Source organism: Podarcis raffonei, chromosome 1 (assembly GCF_027172205.1).
Source record: "Podarcis raffonei isolate rPodRaf1 chromosome 1, rPodRaf1.pri, whole genome shotgun sequence".
Lineage (NCBI taxonomy): Eukaryota > Metazoa > Chordata > Lepidosauria > Squamata > Lacertidae > Podarcis > Podarcis raffonei.
Genome location: NC_070602.1, coordinates 85800005 through 85816766, shown reverse-complemented (window position 1 = coordinate 85816766; position 16762 = coordinate 85800005). Strand labels below are relative to the sequence as shown.

General features: G+C 41.7%; 1 protein-coding gene across 1 annotated transcript; it reads left to right on the top strand.

The window, feature by feature from the left end:
- The first annotated feature begins 4900 nt into the window (after positions 1 to 4900).
- Positions 4901 to 16731, top strand: CNPPD1 (cyclin Pas1/PHO80 domain containing 1). The gene is made up of 8 exons (XM_053401934.1): positions 4901 to 5187; positions 9453 to 9555; positions 10983 to 11064; positions 11928 to 12048; positions 12893 to 13021; positions 13723 to 13784; positions 14262 to 14379; positions 15217 to 16731. Exons 1-8 carry the CDS (start codon positions 5119 to 5121, stop codon positions 15817 to 15819), a joined length of 1287 nt encoding a protein of 428 aa, XP_053257909.1. The 5' UTR covers positions 4901 to 5118; the 3' UTR covers positions 15820 to 16731.
- The last annotated feature ends 31 nt before the right edge of the window (positions 16732 to 16762 follow it).

The window sequence follows — 16762 nt, the reverse complement described above, 5'->3', positions numbered from 1 at the left end:
AAGCTGAACAAGTCAAAAACTAAAGTGCTTGAGAAAAATTTTACACCAATTGAGAAAGAGAGGTTTCAGAAGGAGACAGGTTTAACATTAGTTAAGAAAGTAAAATATTTGGGGGTTAATATGACTGCTAAGAATTTAAATTTATTTAAAGATAACTATGAGAAATGTTGGATAGAAGTGAAAAAAGATTTGGAAATATAGTCAAATTTGAAGCTTTCCCTGTTGGGTCGAATTGCAGCTATAAAGATGAATGTATTGCCAAAAATGTTATTTCTGTTTCAATCATTGCAAATTTTGGACAAGATGGACTGTTTCAAGAAGTGGCAGAGAGACATTTCCAGATTTGTCTGGCAGGGCAAGAAGCCTAGAATAAAATTTAAAATATTAACTGACGCAAAGGAAAGAGGTGGATTTGCCCTGCCAGACCTTAAACTTTACTATGAATCAGCAGCATTCTGCTGGTTGAAAGACTGGCTGCTTCTTGAGAACACAGACATTTTGGACCTAGAAGGTTTTAACAACGTTTTTGGATGGCATGCATATTTGTGGTACGACAAGGTTAAAGCACGTAAAGCATTTAAAAACCATATTGTCAGGAAAGCATTGTTCAATGTCTGGATAAGATACAAGGATTTACTGGAAAATAAAGCCCCAAGGTGGTTGTCACCAATGGAAGCGAAGGCTCAGAAAAAGCTCAATATGGAGGCCAAATGGCCAAAATATTGGGAAATATTGGAACAAGAAGGAGACAAATTGAAATTGCAGAGTTTTGAGAAATTAAAAGATAAAGTGCGAGACTGGCTTCATTATTATCAAATAAGAGAGGCCTATAATTTGGATTAAAAAATTGGCTTCCAGGTGGAAAAATCAAAATTGGAAACAGAACTGTTAGATCCCAAAACTAAGATACTTTCAAGAATGTATAACTTGCTGTTAAAATGGAATACGCAGGATGAAACGGTTAAATCTGCTATGATCAAATGGGCACAAGATATTGGTCACAACATTATGTTTGCTGACTGGGAACAGTTGTGGACCACCGGTATGAAATTTACGGCATGTAATGCCTTAAGAGAGAATATTATGAAAATGATTTACAGGTGGTACATGACACCAGTCAAGCTTGCAAAAATATATCATTTGCCCGATAATAAATGTTGGAAATGTAAAGAAAATGAAGGTACATTCTTTCACCTTTGGTGGACGTGCCCAAAGATTAAGGCTTTCTGGGAGATGATATATAATGAAATGAAAAAGGTATTTAAATATACCTTCCTGAAGAAACCAGAGGCCTTTCTCCTGGGCATAGTCGGCCAATTGGTGCCAAAGAAGGATAGAACTTTCTTTATGTATGCAACAACAGCAGCAAGAATACTTATTGCAAAGTATTGGAAGACACAAGAGTTACCCACCCTGGAAGAGTGGCAGATGAAGGTGGTGGAGTATATGGAATTGGCGGAAATGACTGGCAGAATCCGAGACCTGGGAGAAGAGTTGGTGGAAGAAGACTGGAAGAAATTTAAAGACTATCTTCAGAAACACTGTAAAATTAATGAATGTTAAAATGATGTTGGATTGAAAATAAGTGGCATTAGCAACAAAGTTAATAAGAATATGCAAAAATGAATTGATAAATGGATGAAAATATAGAGTTATAATATGTTAAGATATAGAGTTAAGATAAACGAAAGAGGGTAAGGATTTGCTGATTTGATTATTTAAATGGGAATACAAAAAGGGGAGGTGTGAGGAGGCCAAGGAAACAAGCTAATGAGTTTAAAGTTACTAAAAACGGATTTGTTTTTAATTCTTTTTTATCTATTTGTTTTTTGTATTTTGTATTTTTATTCTTTTTTCTTTTTTATGTATTTTTCTGTGTCTTCTTTTTTGTATCTTTTTCTTTCTATGTGACTTTTTTCTATTTTGTAAACTTATGTTTTTGTAAAATCTCAATAAATATCCTTTTAAAAAAAATAAAAGAAAAAGAAAATAAAAACCAGCAAAGAAGGGACGGGTCGTATTCTTTTTTAACTCAGGTTATCTCGTTTGGAAAAAAATGTCTGTGTGTGTGTTTAAAGGGTTTTAAACGTTTTAAGAATTGCTCTGCCAATAGTAACATAATCCATTGTCCTTATATTGCAGGAGGGGACTATGGCAGTGACAGTGGCTTCTGATAGCTTGCAGCGTAGAGGTGGAGCTAAGACGAAACATTCCTCACTAAAAATAAAATAAAATACATGCCTCACAATACTGCAACATTCCAGAACCCATATTAGCACAACATATTAATTAGGGCAACAAAAATGTCACAAAATGGCATGCAAGCTTTTGAGTTCTCCAGAAGTCTTCATCAGGCAAAATGGTAAACAGCAGGGTGGGTGGGAGAAATTGTAGACTGGTAGCAAAGCCACAAGGTATCTTGCAAAAGGCTTAAGATGGAATGATGCACTCGTGGCTTTACCTAACTCCCTCCCCCCCCTCTTTCCCCTGCTTTGTTTTTTTTTTTTAATATTTTTTATTAAGGATTTTCTTGTTTTACAGAAGTGTAGTGCCTCGTATTTTTTTTTTCTTCTTCCATGTAACATTTTTACAAATCCGTTTCATTTGTTGAGGCATTAGGGGGAGAAGAAAAAAGAAAGAAAAAATAAAAGGGGGGTGGAGAGAGGGAAGATGGATGGGGGTGGGGTCGGGTGGCGGTGTTTCTATTATGTTTAATGTATGTAGAGTTTGGTGTCAGCGTTGCTTGTGTTGTTCACTTATGTTCCTTTGGTGGTGAGAGAGGTTGGGGTTGGCCTAGGGTGTGATTGTTTGCTTGTGATTGGCTGTGGTGATCTTTGTTTTCGTGTGTGAGTGAGGTGGGTGGGTGTTTTGGATCAGGTTAGCCGTATTAATTTGTATGCTGTTGGTGGATTATTGTCATTGTCCTGTTGGGTTGTGTATGTGATAAAGGGGAGCCATACCGGGGTGAAGGCGTCTTCTTCTGTTTGTCCCCGTGTCAGTTTCAGTTTATTAGTTAATTTTTCTAGTAGGGCTGTTTCCCATATTATTTGTTTACCATCTAGTCTGATGAACAATTTCTGGAGAACTAAAAAGCTTACGTGTTAAATTACTCATTCTTTATTTTCTTTTTTTAATAACTTTTTACTGCATTTTATAAACAAGAATGTTATACAAATAAGTATACCAAGTTTTCTCATGTCATTTGTATATCACAAAAATAGCATAATAAATGTAGAGTAATATCTACAACATATGGTTCATTATTAGCAGTGAATGTATAAGTTATTGGTTCATGAATTGGTTTAAACAAAGGGGAAACAGGATAGAACAGAGTTAACAGACAACATTCAACATCACAAACCAAATGCCTAATCAGGAGACCTCGTGGTTGTGCTTAGATTTAAGTATGAGTAATAGTCATTTTTAATTACTCCTTTATGTGAATGAGCACAAAGAATGCTGGTGACTTGAAGTACATCTAATAAACTGAAGGACTGTTTTGTGAACACAGCCTAACAGAGCAGTTGAAGAAATGAGAAACAGACTCTTTTGGAAAAATAAAATGCGAATTCCTCTACTGCTGGCGTGATCGTTACGGGTGTAATATTCTCATTGCCAGGTTGCCTGCCAGGCTGTGGTTACTTGTATTATAGAGGCATTGTATAAACTTCAATTCTTTATTGAGGCTGTTCATGCTGCTGTTTTGAATTTTTGTAGGGACTAGAAATAAGAAATTGGGAATCCTGGGATCCCCCTCTCACCACTTCTGTTTGTGCAGTGTGCTATTAACTGTCTTCAGAAAAGTAATGTACACATGTGGCTCTGGTCATATCGGAGTTTATGGCATTTCAGACACCCAATGGCTTGGTGGTAGTAGATATTAGTTCACCTGTACAAGGCCAGAATCATTTTTAGCATAATATGTTGTTGTCTGATGGATGTAAAGAGAAACTGAGACATCTCTATATCTATTGCAATGCCTCTGTACAAAATATCATTTACTTCCACTGAAAGGAAGTACTTGGTAACCATGAGGAGATTCTGTTTTGGAGACAGAAGGATGGCGGAACACAAACGTGCCACAGTATGTTCTATGCACTGTCAGAATGATCACAATGGACAAAAGGATTATCTTCCATTCCTCCCACCATTGCAATTTATTATCTGTAGTGCAAATAATCAAATTGGTACACATGGGGTCCAATTTAACAAGATTTATATCCTGCTTTTTCAACAAAAACCTCTAAGCAGATTACAGAAAACAATATAAAATATATATTAAAGTACTGATAAAAGGAAACTTTAAAAGGAAACAGACATAACATTTAGCACAATACAGATAAAAACAGCAGTTTTAACATAAATGTCCAAAATAAAGTTACATGTCTGGGTAGGCTTGTTTGCCTAAAAAACAAGATATACTCTCTTACAGGTGTAGAAAAAAAATAACATCGTGATGTGCCAGGATCCATCCTCTTGACATGCTCGCTCAAAGGACTAATTCGAATAGATGTGTTCATCCCTTGATTACCAATGTGACTGACGCAAAACGGAGTCAGTTCACTTATTCGCGGCCAGTATATCAACGATGAGAAATCGAGTGTCGCATATATACCTATGCACAACCAGTACTTCTATTTTCCGTCAAACTTCCATCTCTCCAGTTCTGTTTGAGGGGTTGCTGGGTTGCAGCAGGCGGATCCCAACCCTGCAAAGAAAAAAAGAAAAAAGCCAAGTCCCGCTTCCTTTGCCGCCAGAGACGTCCGTCTCGGCTGCTTGCGACCTGAGTTGGCAGGACCGGACGGAGGGATGATGAAGGCGCCACACGCGCGGTGACTCATCCTAAAAGCAACCCTTTCGCCCTCCCTCGCGCTCGGCTTATTAGAAGCGGAGGCCGCAGAAAAGCCCGCCTCCTTCCCTCCCTCCCTCCCTCTCTTCTCTCCCGCCCCAGGAAGAGGAAGGCTGCGCGGAGCCCTTTCTTCTTCCTTTTGCGGTGCTATCCGCGGAGGAGGCGTCTTGCTCTCTGGGCAGCTCCCACCCGGGCACCTGCCTACCTTCCAACGGGGGCAGCAGCAAGGAGATCAACCTCGCTTGACGCCCCTTTTCACGCGCGGCAGGATGGATCTGAACGGGCTCCTGTTGGACGAGGAGGGCGCTTTCTCCCTGAGCGGCTTCCAGGAGTTCACGGTGAGCTGCTGTCACCAATCTGAACCGCGCTCCCCTCCGGCCTTCGCCAGCTGATTGGGACCCCCTCCCCTCCCGCCAGCGAGGTGTCTGTCATTTTCCTTTGGCGGGTGCGAAGGACTTTTGCTCTTTGGGTGGCCACGCCCACCGGGTGCCATTCTGTGGGCATTCCTTCCCTCCGTTGCCTTGAGCTTCAAGGCACCATAATTGGGCTTTGCTGCACCTCTGTAAGAACGGCTGTCATCCCAGTTTACTCCCAGGTTCGGTGGGAACTTGGGATATATTACTTCAGTGTAGATATGGCATATGCGTAGGCAATCTTAAGGGGTCGGTCCGTCTTTTCCTGGCTTTCAGCACATTGTTTACCTCCAGATGTTGTTGGGACTGCAACTCCCATCAGCTTCAGCCAGTCTGCTAATATTCAGAAATTGTGGTAGTTGTAGTCCCAACAGCAGCTGGAGGGCCACAGATTCCCCATCCCTTGTTACTCAATCTATGGCTGTTTGTTAATGACAGGAGTATGGGAACTATTAGTGTCTGTCCAGACTGATCACTAGAAGGGTGTACGTTGGTACACCAAAGGGGCCATACTGATATAGTAAATGACAACATGCTAATTCTTTATTTGCTCAACTTTATAGTCTAATCTTTCTTCAAAGTAAGCTTGGGCCAGGCTTCCCTGGCAGTATTAGATGCAGACTTGCTTAACTTGGTTAAAAGCCTGAAGGAAAATCCATTCTGATTGTTACTGTACTTCAAAACTTATTAAGGTTTTTGCAGCACTCAAGTGCTGTAAAAGGAACTTCAGGACCTGTGGTTTCCTCCCTCTATTTACTCTGGGGTTGCAGGTTTGGAGATGCATGAGAAATCAAGGGGTAATTAAGGAGCGTTTGGAAATGCTGTAAACTGAACCAGGAGACAAAAGGAAGAATGTCATTAAGGAGGGCTATAAAGAAAAGGCATGAGACAACAGCACAAAAAAGAACTGGTGAAGAGTGTTAGAAATAGTACTTTTGTGTGTGGCTGCATAGGGTTTGGTGTTTTCAGGCCTGTTGATTGGTTGTTGACATAAAATATAAAGGAAAGCAAGTTGATAGGTTTTATCACTGAACTTGCATTTGGCTGGGGAACACTGAGAAAAGGGGAGAAGGAAAGGAAAAGAGCAGGCACTCATTCAGTGCTGCAACCTTAATGGGATTCTCTTTTCCCCCTACTGTGCTCTGCTTCCACATAACCAGTGCTTTTTTCCTGGGGGGAGGAAAACTTTTTTTCTATTTACTGTATTTATTTTCCCCGTTTTGAACTATAAAATTCTGGTTTTCTTGAGTCAAAAAGAGAGTACCCCTATACTTTTCTTTAGAAAAAAGCACTGCACGTAACAATTGGTATTGGTTGATGCAAATCCTCCACAATAACTGGTAAGAACAAAAATTCCCAGAGCTGAGAGATGCTATTCAAGCACAGACCTGGGAGCATAGAAGTCTGGAGGGAGCAGCCTGTTGCAGGAATAAAAGAGGATGTGTGGTAGTCCAGAAAAACCTTTGCTGTCTTCTTCCTCCTTGTTGTTTTTTCCCATGTACACGATCTACGGCCTCAGAGTCAGGGGATACTTCTCTCCAGACCATCCAAGCTTGTATTGTCCACCCTTAGGTGTGTTTCTAGCCTCCTTTTTAATAATAATTTTAAAAAATCCCTTTCCACATTAAGCAGGCCTGTAATTCTTTTGAGCATGTGGACCGTGCCACTTTAGTGTGGCCCTTTTAACAAAGGTACTGCTGGTGCTTCCCCAGTAAGTCCCAACCATATTGCTGAGTTTCTGACTCTATAAAGTGAGTGTTCTTTTTGACTTAAAGATGTAAGTCACTCGGTACTATACAGTTTGGCCACAACTTTAAGGAATGATGTGAAAAGCATTCAAATGATTTCAGAAGTGCTTTTATTTAAAACAAAATATATGGGAAGATTGGAGCTAAACAATACAAACTGAGAGCGTTTGCAGATGATCTAGTATTAACTTTACAAGAGCCAGACACTAGTACAAAAAGAGTTTTGGAGTTAATACAAGTTTTTGGTCGAGTAGCAGGTTTTAAGTTGAATAAACAAAAAACGAAGGTACTGGAAAAAAAATCTAACAGTTGTGGAAAGAGAGAGGTTTCAGAGTGAAACCGGATTAATGGTAGCAAAGAAAGTGAAATACCTGGGGATTAATTTAACACACAAGAATGTGAACTTATTTAAAGATAATTATGAGAAATGTTGGACAGAAATTAAGAAAGACTTAGAAATATGGTCAAATTTGAGACTTTCCTTGTTAGGCCGAATTGCTGTTATTAAGATGAATGTCTTGCCGAGAATGTTGTTTTTGTTTCAAACATTGCAGATTGTGGACAAAGTGGACTGTTTCAAGAGGTGGCAGAAAGATATATCTAGATTTGTATGGCAGGGCAAAAAGCCCAGAATAAAATTTAAGATATTAACTGATGCAAAAGAAAGAGGGGGGTTTGCCCTGCCAGACTTAAAACTGTATTATGAATCAGCGGCTTTTTGCTGGCTGAAAGACTGGCTACTTCTTGAGAACACAGACATTTTGGACTTGGAAGGGTTTAATAACAGGTTTGGTTGGCATGCATATATATGGTATGACAAGGTAAAGACCCATAAAGGTTTCAAAAACCATATTGTTAGGAAAGCACTATATAATGTTTGGATTAGGTATAAAGACTTGTTGGAAAATAAAACCCCCAGGTGGCTGTCACCAATGGAAGCTAAGGAAGTGAAAAAACTTAATATGGAATCTAAATGGCCAAAATATTGGGAAATTATAGAACATGAGGGGGGGAAAGTGAAATTACAGAGTTATGAGAAATTGAAGTCTAAAGTAAGAGATTGGCTTCATTACTACCAGATAAATGAAGTATTTAAACAGGACAGGAAAATTGGCTTCCAGGTGGAAAGATCAAAATTAGAAACAGAATTGTTAGAACCCAATACTAAGAATTTGTCAAGAATGTACAACTTGCTGTTGAAATGGAATACACAGGATGAAACGGTTAAATCAGCTATGATTAAATGGGCACAAGACATTGGTCATGACATTATGTTTGCTGACTGGGAGCAGTTATGGACCACCGGTATAAAGTTCACGGCATGTAATGCCTTAAGAGAGAATATTATGAAAATGATTTATAGGTGGTACATGACCCCAGTCAAGCTTGCAAAAATTTATCATTTGCCCAATAACAAATGCTGGAAATGTAATGAAACGGAAGGTACTTTCTATCACCTTTGGTGGACGTGCCCAAGGATTAAGGTCTTCTGGGAGATGATCTATAATGAAATTAAGAAGGTTCTTAAGTGTACCTTTCATAAGAAACCAGAGGCTTTTCTCCTGGGCATGGTAGGCCAATTGGTGTCAAGGAAAGATAGGACGTTTTTTATGTACGCTACAACAGCAGCAAGAGTTCTTCTAGCAAAGTATTGGAAGACACAAGAACTACCCACGCTGGAAGAGTGGCAGATGAAGGTGATTGACTATATGGGACTGGCCGAGATGACGGGCAGAATCCGTGACCAAGGGAAAGAGACGGTGGAAGAAGATTGGAAGAAATTTAAACTTTATCTTAAGAACTGTTGTAAAATTATTGAGTGTTAAAATGTCATGGGTATGGCAAAGCAGATTTGCAGCGATAAATGATTGGGTAAGAGAAAAAGGTTAAAGAAAGTGAATTATAAGTAATTGAGATCAGGGGTTGCTGAAAAAGTCTAAAACATGGATGCAGAAAAGGGAGGCATGGGGAAGTCGTTGAAATTGGGTTTAAGGAAAAAAAGATTATGAAATTATACATGTTTATATGTTTGTTTGTCTTTGTACTGTCAGTTGTAATGTGTTATAATTTATGTTGGAAAATCAATAATTTTTTAAAAAAAAAAACAGTGCAGATTTGTAGGAATAGAAAGAGAGGGGGGGCACCTGGTGGAATACCGGTAAATAGGATGGGGTTTTTGGAATCTCCTTTCCTGGAGATTTTAAACCGATTCTTACGGTATGCCTTTTTGCTGTAGCTCAGTGGTTAGCGTGTATGGCTAGGTTGCCCTGCCTAAAATGGAAGCTTGTTGGTAGATATTTATAATTACAGTGTTTTCTCCCACAGACGCTAATTATACCCTTATGCATTGAATTATGAGACTGAGGTGTTGTGTGTCACTTGGGTCGGGGAGAAAGGTGGAGGTTTACAGCACCACACTCTCATTTGCCAGTTTTCTCTCAGTTTCTTCCCAGGCACCAGCAGCTGAGTGATCGGGTACGCAAGCGACTTTACTATGGCTGGGATAAAGAAAGTGCCCTTGATAACCTCTCAAGCCCAGTTGCCGGTGAGTTTGGCTTTGAAAAGGGTCTTAAGGGGAGGGGATAAGGGTGACAAGCTCCCTTACTTTCTACTCCACACCACCACCTCCTTACCATCCTCGGTACAAACGATATTCAATTGAACTGGGTACAAGCTGGGGAAAATACTTAAGAATTTGACTGTATCTGCACTTTTTGGCATTTTGATTGATTGTGGTAGAAGTTTTTCGGAGCTGAGATCTCTCTTCTCCCCTTGCTCCTCTCTTTTTCTCTTTCACATAATCTGGAACAGCACTGCTCACTTCCCCACCACCAAGTTTGGTTGCTATAATGTGTTCTTCTGCCATAATTCTGCTTGGCTCTAATATGGTTAATTACTTCATTTCCTGCTTTGTTCATTTGTCTGCATTGTTATCCAATTAAACACTCCAGATCATTGACGTGGTGGAATGTTGAGTCATGGGCCAGAGAGCTGCTGTGTGAGAGAGAACAAATATGTGTGAATACTTCATAGCTAGGAACAAGCCCTTTATTTAAAGGTGCCCTGAAAGGCGGGGAGTGGTGACCAGCATGGACAATGATCAGAGATACTAAAACTTGTAGTCCAGCAACAACTGAAGAGCAACAGGTTGCCATAGGCCTCTAGTTCCTAAACACCTCTGTAGGTCTCTTGTACTTTTTAAAATATCCCATCCTCCATTTGATGAACATTCATGTATACTCTTTTCCAGTAAGATATCCAGAGTGGTATACAATTATTTCTTCCCATTTTTATCTCTAGTATGAGCTACCAGAGGTTTTTTCCCCCGCCCTAAAGCTATCTTGCAACTGTGGCTTGTGATTTTATTATTTGTTTGTATATGTATGGGTAGGATGGAAATAATGGATACTAACATACAGCATGAACTTCTGAGTGACTGACTCAGTAGATTCCTTGTGGTTGCTAAGAGACAAGTATTTCAGAGGCGGAAGTCTAAAGTTGGCCTTGAATTGCTGGAATGAATGTATATATGGTTGATCTTGTCAAGTTGCAACAAAAGACACATGGGCCATGAACAATGCTATCAGGGACAAATAACATCAAGGACAAATAAGGAAACTGTATACTTATACAGTTCCAGATAGGTGTGTTCAGATCTGGGAGAAACCAGGGCAAGCTGTCTAGTCTTTCTATCCAGCTGTTATATTCTTGTTGACATAACCTTGCTTTAAAAAATGATTTTCCAAATGGATGTTGCATCTTTGGAGATGAAATTGAACCCCCCCCCGGTAAGACTCCAATTTCCCCCCCATGTTTTCCATTTGCAAGCGCCTTTCTTTGCCAGGTTGGCTACAGAGGGAAGCAGGTATTGTCTGCTGAAAAGAGATGGTGCTAAACTATAGAGTATGACAATGACTTGGGGACAAGGGGTTATGTGCACTGAGTTGAACCCTGCTGTTTTCTCCTTCCTAGATATTGCTGTTGAATTGCTCCAGAAGGCTGCTCCCAGCCCGATTCGCAGGCTCCAGAAAAAATATGTATCACACGTCTCCCGGTACGGCTCAGAAATGATTTTCTGTTTCTTTGTTGTCCATACAGAGTTGTTTTCTGTTCTGTGAACTGGGAGGGGGGGTGTTTTTTAAACAATGTTTCAATTTGTGCAATTGCATCCCTGCTGCTTTGAGAATCATTCTCATAAAACGCAGCATATGCATTATTGAAATATAAAGTTATATAAACATAATAATAACTTTGTACAAAATCAGCTTTTCTGTTAAAAAAACAGCGGAGGGAAGCCTTAAGTTAGGAAACGCCCCCTCTTTATGGGAACAGCAATAGGTGGGAAGAAGTTTGAGGCTGTTGCCTAGAGTGGTTGGGGAGGAGTTTTTGATGAAATACTAATTTCTTCACGAAAGAAATTGAATGCTAATTGAGGACAATTAGAAAGCAGCCTGTGACCTCTTCAGTGGGAGCTCATAGAAAAATGAGCTGGGGTGGATATAAGCCTAAGAGGTTTTTCCCTGATTGCAGGGAGTATCTGTGTCCTTGCAAAGCCCTTGCAAAGGCAAACATGAATTTTCTATGCCTGCAGCACCTTGATGGCACTTAGTTGATCCATTCTCATTAATACTTCCAAGCCTCCTTAGCTGTGTTTCATCTTTTGTGAATCTGTATGGAGTTTGACTGCAGATAAAGATGTTGGGGTTGTGCAGTATCCAACTTACAGTACATATGACATATGGATGTTTAAGGATGGTTTGTTTGTACAACTAGAGTGGCCCCAAGAACGGGCAAAGTCTTGATTTCTTTAAAGTGGGATTTTCAAGCTCCAAAGGTTTCTGGGGTATAGGTGATCTGCTTTACAGATGAACCTATGATGGAGTGCTTGAGCGGTTGTCTCTTAACCTTTCATCCTAGGGAGGCTTGCATCTCCCCCTGCTCCCTGATGTTGGCCCTGGTTTACATTGAGAGGCTTCGGCATCGCAATCCTGAATATCTACAGCAGATCTCCTCCTCTGACCTCTTCTTGATCTCTATGGTGGGTGCCTGGGTTGGTTTAGAGCAGGGAAAGCAATGGTTAAGTAGTAAGAGATTGTTTGGCCCAAAGATCTCTGCCACAAGGAGCATACACTTTTAATGCTAGAAAAAGGGTTCCTATCTTTCCTGGCAATGCAGCTGCCATATCCATTTTGAACCTCCAGCACTTCAGAACATTTGCCTGTCTTCTGTTCCTTACAATACAACTACAGGAGCCTGTGGATCCCCATCTTGAAGGCGCTGTGATGTAGTTGCTAAGAATGCTGCTCATGAAATACTATTTGAATTTTTTGCCATGGCCCTGAACTTATTGGGTGGCTTTTAAGCAAGCTGGTAATCTCTGAGGCGCTGGTTCCCATTTGATATTATCATGATCTGAATGGTTTATAAGGATCCATGAGGAATTTTATACAAAGTGCTTTGAATAAGCTGGTCCTGTGTAAATGGAAACTGTTGTCTTCTCTTTCCCCTGGGCCATAAACTTCAATGTAACTTCCCTGATCCTCCATAACTTGACTTCTGTCTTTTTCTTTTTGATTACAAGTCAGAGGTTTTCCTGCCATAGGCCCCCTCCCACCAAACCAGATATTTGCCTTTTTTGAATGGCTGGCTCCTTGTCTGTCTAACCTGTTAAAAACTGAGGGTGTTGAACTGGCTGTACAGACTAGGGTCTGTACAGATCCCTCTCTCCTTATTACCTGGGAATCTTGGTAAGTTGAGGATGGGGTTTTCCTCCATCCTTAAATGGGGCAACTGATTCCAGTAGGAAAGCGGGGGTATCTGTCCCACCTCCATTGAAACTTCACCTTGTGCCACTCTCTTAGCGTCTCTCCTGCTGCTTTCAGATGGTTGCCAGCAAATACTTATATGACGAAGGAGAAGAGGAGGAGGTCTTCAATGATGAATGGGGTGCCGCAGGCAAAGTAGACGTACAGACCATGAACACACTGGAGATGAATTTCCTCAGTGCCATTGTAAGTCTGCTACATCTACCATGTCAGGAAGGGAGGGCTGCTGAGGAATTTTCAGCTGAAGTTCAGCAGAATGTAGACCAGTCACTGTGTTCAGAAGGGTGTGAGAGCATGTTGGTTACAATTAATATACTGCTTTTCTTCGCAGCCTACAGTATGGTTCACAACAATAAATTCATTAAACAATTAAGTCATAAAACTCTTTAAAATGTCCAAAAAATATCTAAATTTACTAGTACAATCAATAAGAGAGAGCAGTGATGAAACAATCAGTACAGTACTATTTAAAAATGCAGTTACACCAGATCAAATCCATCCACTAAAACAATTTGTGTAGAAAATTCTGGTTTTAACCTGGTGCCTGAATATTTCTGTCTCTTGACTAGGGTGAGCATTGAGTATTGTCACGGTTGTAGAAATGTTGCCAAACTGGGGCAGGGGGCCTGAGTGAAAAAATATTCATAGGGGTGAACTTACCCCAACAACTTCTCTTGGGAAGCTTCTTCTATTAGATATGGATAGTGTGGTGATAATGGCTTCTCTGACCCTTCCCACTCCTAATCTTCTTGTAGAGGGATCTGCCTTCCCAATAGGGTAACTGCGTATTCCATGCATCATTCAAGTAAGATTTGTTACCTTGAAAGTGAGTGCATAGGAAGAGAATTCTAGCTCCCTGGTTTAAGAATTCCTGTTACTTTCTATAGGATTGGAGCCTCTATACAGATCCCAAGGAGCTTTTTGAAATGCTCAGCTGGCTGGAGGGATGGTAAGTACTTTTGCTTTTTCAGGATGGCATTGTCCTTCTGCAGCTGGCATAGAAGGAATCTTTTGGGATCTCTGTTCTTTCTGGGTATATGCAGTTGCTGCTGTCCATTAGGAATAGGCTGAACATGGCCTCAGAGTACCTTTCCACATGCCTCTCAAATACCTGGATTGGCTTCATTAATGTTAACAATGTTCCCCAGGGCAGGAATGGTCCCATAGTCCCTGATCACTGGCAGGGGCTCATGGTAGCTTGGAATTGAGCAGCTTCTGGAATGCAACACATTTAGCTACCCCTGCTGCAGTGCTATCCAACATATCATCCTGCTTGCTGTCTTCTTTATGTGGCTTTGCAGCATAGGAAATAGCAGTAATGGGCATCTGTGTGAGTTCTTAAACGCTTCCTGTTCATGGTGCAGAATGCTGCCAGGATACAAGGTCTTGAGACAAGAACTTTATTTCCTTATTTCCTTTCCTGCAGTGTGGCTGAGAGGCAGGGCATCTGGCGTGGCTGGTTCACTTACACTGACCTGTGTGTCTTAATGGAGCAAACACTGTGGCAGCAGGCACTGGGGCATTTCTACCAGCAGGTGGCAAAGGTAAGGCAGGCCAAGCTAGGCCCAGCTTACTGGATGGGATGGGGGTTGGGGAACAGAGAGCAGCTATCCTATGTGGGTCCAGTGATGCTGGAAATGAATAGACTCTCAATGCCAGGGTATGGGGTTTGTTCATGTGTGTGTGAGAGAGACGAGAGACAGAGACTTACTAGATAGGACCGGATATGCCTATGTGCAGTGTTATACTGTTGGCTGATAATTAGTAAATAACAAATTTACCCTTTCCATTCTAGGCTGCTTTTCAATATAGGCCCTTTAAGTAGCTCAGTCAAACAAAAAATCTGCTGGAGACATACAAAGCAACTAAACCAACCATAGCATGGCTAAATATAAAAATCCCAAAGATAAGCAACAGAGCTAGCAGCATTTATTCATCCAGCCTAACACATCAGTGAATCAAAGTTTTTAACGTATTCATTGAATAGAAAAAGCAAACAGGTGTACCAGTCCTCCCAGGGTTGAGATTCCACAACCCAGGGTGCCACTATTTTTTTATTTTAAAAAGGCTCAGCCAATTTGGCCTCACCTAATGATGGAATCTGGATGAAAACATATTCTTCTGCTAACTTGTACCCTCCTATCCACACATGTGCTAGGTAAACCAAACCTCTGCCTTTGAAAAGGACAGTGTTCAGGGCAGTGTTCTTACCAGTGTATATCTGGTTGCTGCTGTGGGAAAGTGGGACACTGGGCTGGGTGGGCCTTTGAATGGCTCTCACAGGAATCTCCTTGAGTTCATCTATATGTGATCTCAGGTGGATTCTTCCAGGTGGGGCAGAAGACATGCTGCATACTGACATTTGTCATCTCTTTTCACAGCTGGCTTGCATTCTAGGTGTGATGTACCTGACAGGTGTTGCTGCTGTCCTTGCTTCTACTGCAGTGGTTCATCACACTATACATGTAAAAAGGGCCAGTCCTACTGAGTTTGCCAGCACCAGGGATGCTCTAGCTGCATACCTGCCTCTCCCCTCTTCAGACCAGCATCTGGATCATGGCTTAGTGCTACCTAACAGCTCTCCGTGCACAGGAGCAGAGAACAGAACCATTCAAGGAGAGAAGCAGCAACAGCGGCAGCAGCCAGGAAGCAATGGTGTAATGGCTACAGCGCTCTACCTGTGGGGCAGCGTCCTTAATGTGTTACCTTATCAGCCACCAGCCCCCACCAGTCCCTTGCGTTGTCCACACTGCAGTCAATCCACCACCTGCGTTGCAGCCAATCTCACAGTTTGCACCCACCCTGCTCCACAGTTGCCCCCCTTTGGACTTTCTGCCCACTGCACCAGCTGCTCATGCTGGGGTTGGCCTCTTCCTGTGTCCTCTAACTGCAAAGACTGGCCTGAACCTCTGGCATTGAAGCAGTGCTCCTCACAGGCTGCCTTGGAGCTTGGGAGGATCAAGGCTTTCATGTTCCCTAGCTAGGGCTGCAGGGGAGGGGATGTAGTTTGGGCTTGGGGCTGGGGTGGGGGCACCTTGATGGGAAATGCTTTGGGTGTCTGGAAAGTGTAGGGCACAAGGCAGGGAAGAGTGGGAAAGGAGGTACCTATCAGTCTGTGCCCCACTGGATGTCAACTTCCCTTTCTCACTGCAGGAATCTTTGCCTTCCAAAATGGTCACTTTGCCTAGGGGCCACAATGAGTCTTCTGGAATGATGCATCCCATCTTAGCTGTGTAAGGCTGGGTAGGATGAAGGACTGAATCAGCGAGGCCTGGGCCTGTTGGAACCAGTCTTCTGCTACAGCTGAGCCATTTACCTGCCTGAAAGGCCTGACTCTATTTTTGTCTGGCTATATTGAGTAAAACTTGGGGTGAATTCACACACCTTGGGAGAGCTAGTATAGGGCACCATGAATGGCCCTCTAGCTTGGCTCTTATTGTGTGGGAATTTGCCAGGGGCACTTGGAAGTAATCATCTGTGGTGACTCCCTATCATGGTGAAAAATACCAGCAATTCTACACATTCAGGCCACCAAGTGATTGCCACACAATTAACATTACTTTGGCCTGTGCCTGCCTACCTTGCTTTCCTTTATGAAGATAGTGTGCTTTCTAAGAGCCATGCAGGACTAGCCTGGAGTTTTCTTAGCCATAAGTCTGAGAAGAAAAGGGCACCGATTTGCAGGGGGAGGCTCATGATCCATCAGGTCAGGTCAGTGTTTTGGGATTTCTGCTTGTGAGTGCTTGACTGCCCCCTCCATTTCTTGGGCTGGGAGGGGGTGGAGGGATGGCGACCACTTCTTACGCCCTGTTCCTACCAGCACATTTTTGCTGTAGTTTTTTCACTATTTCTTGTAGATGGGATCTCTTCTAATAAATATAGCTGTTGATGTGCAACTGTCTTGCCTTTTCTTTTTTGTACTAAACC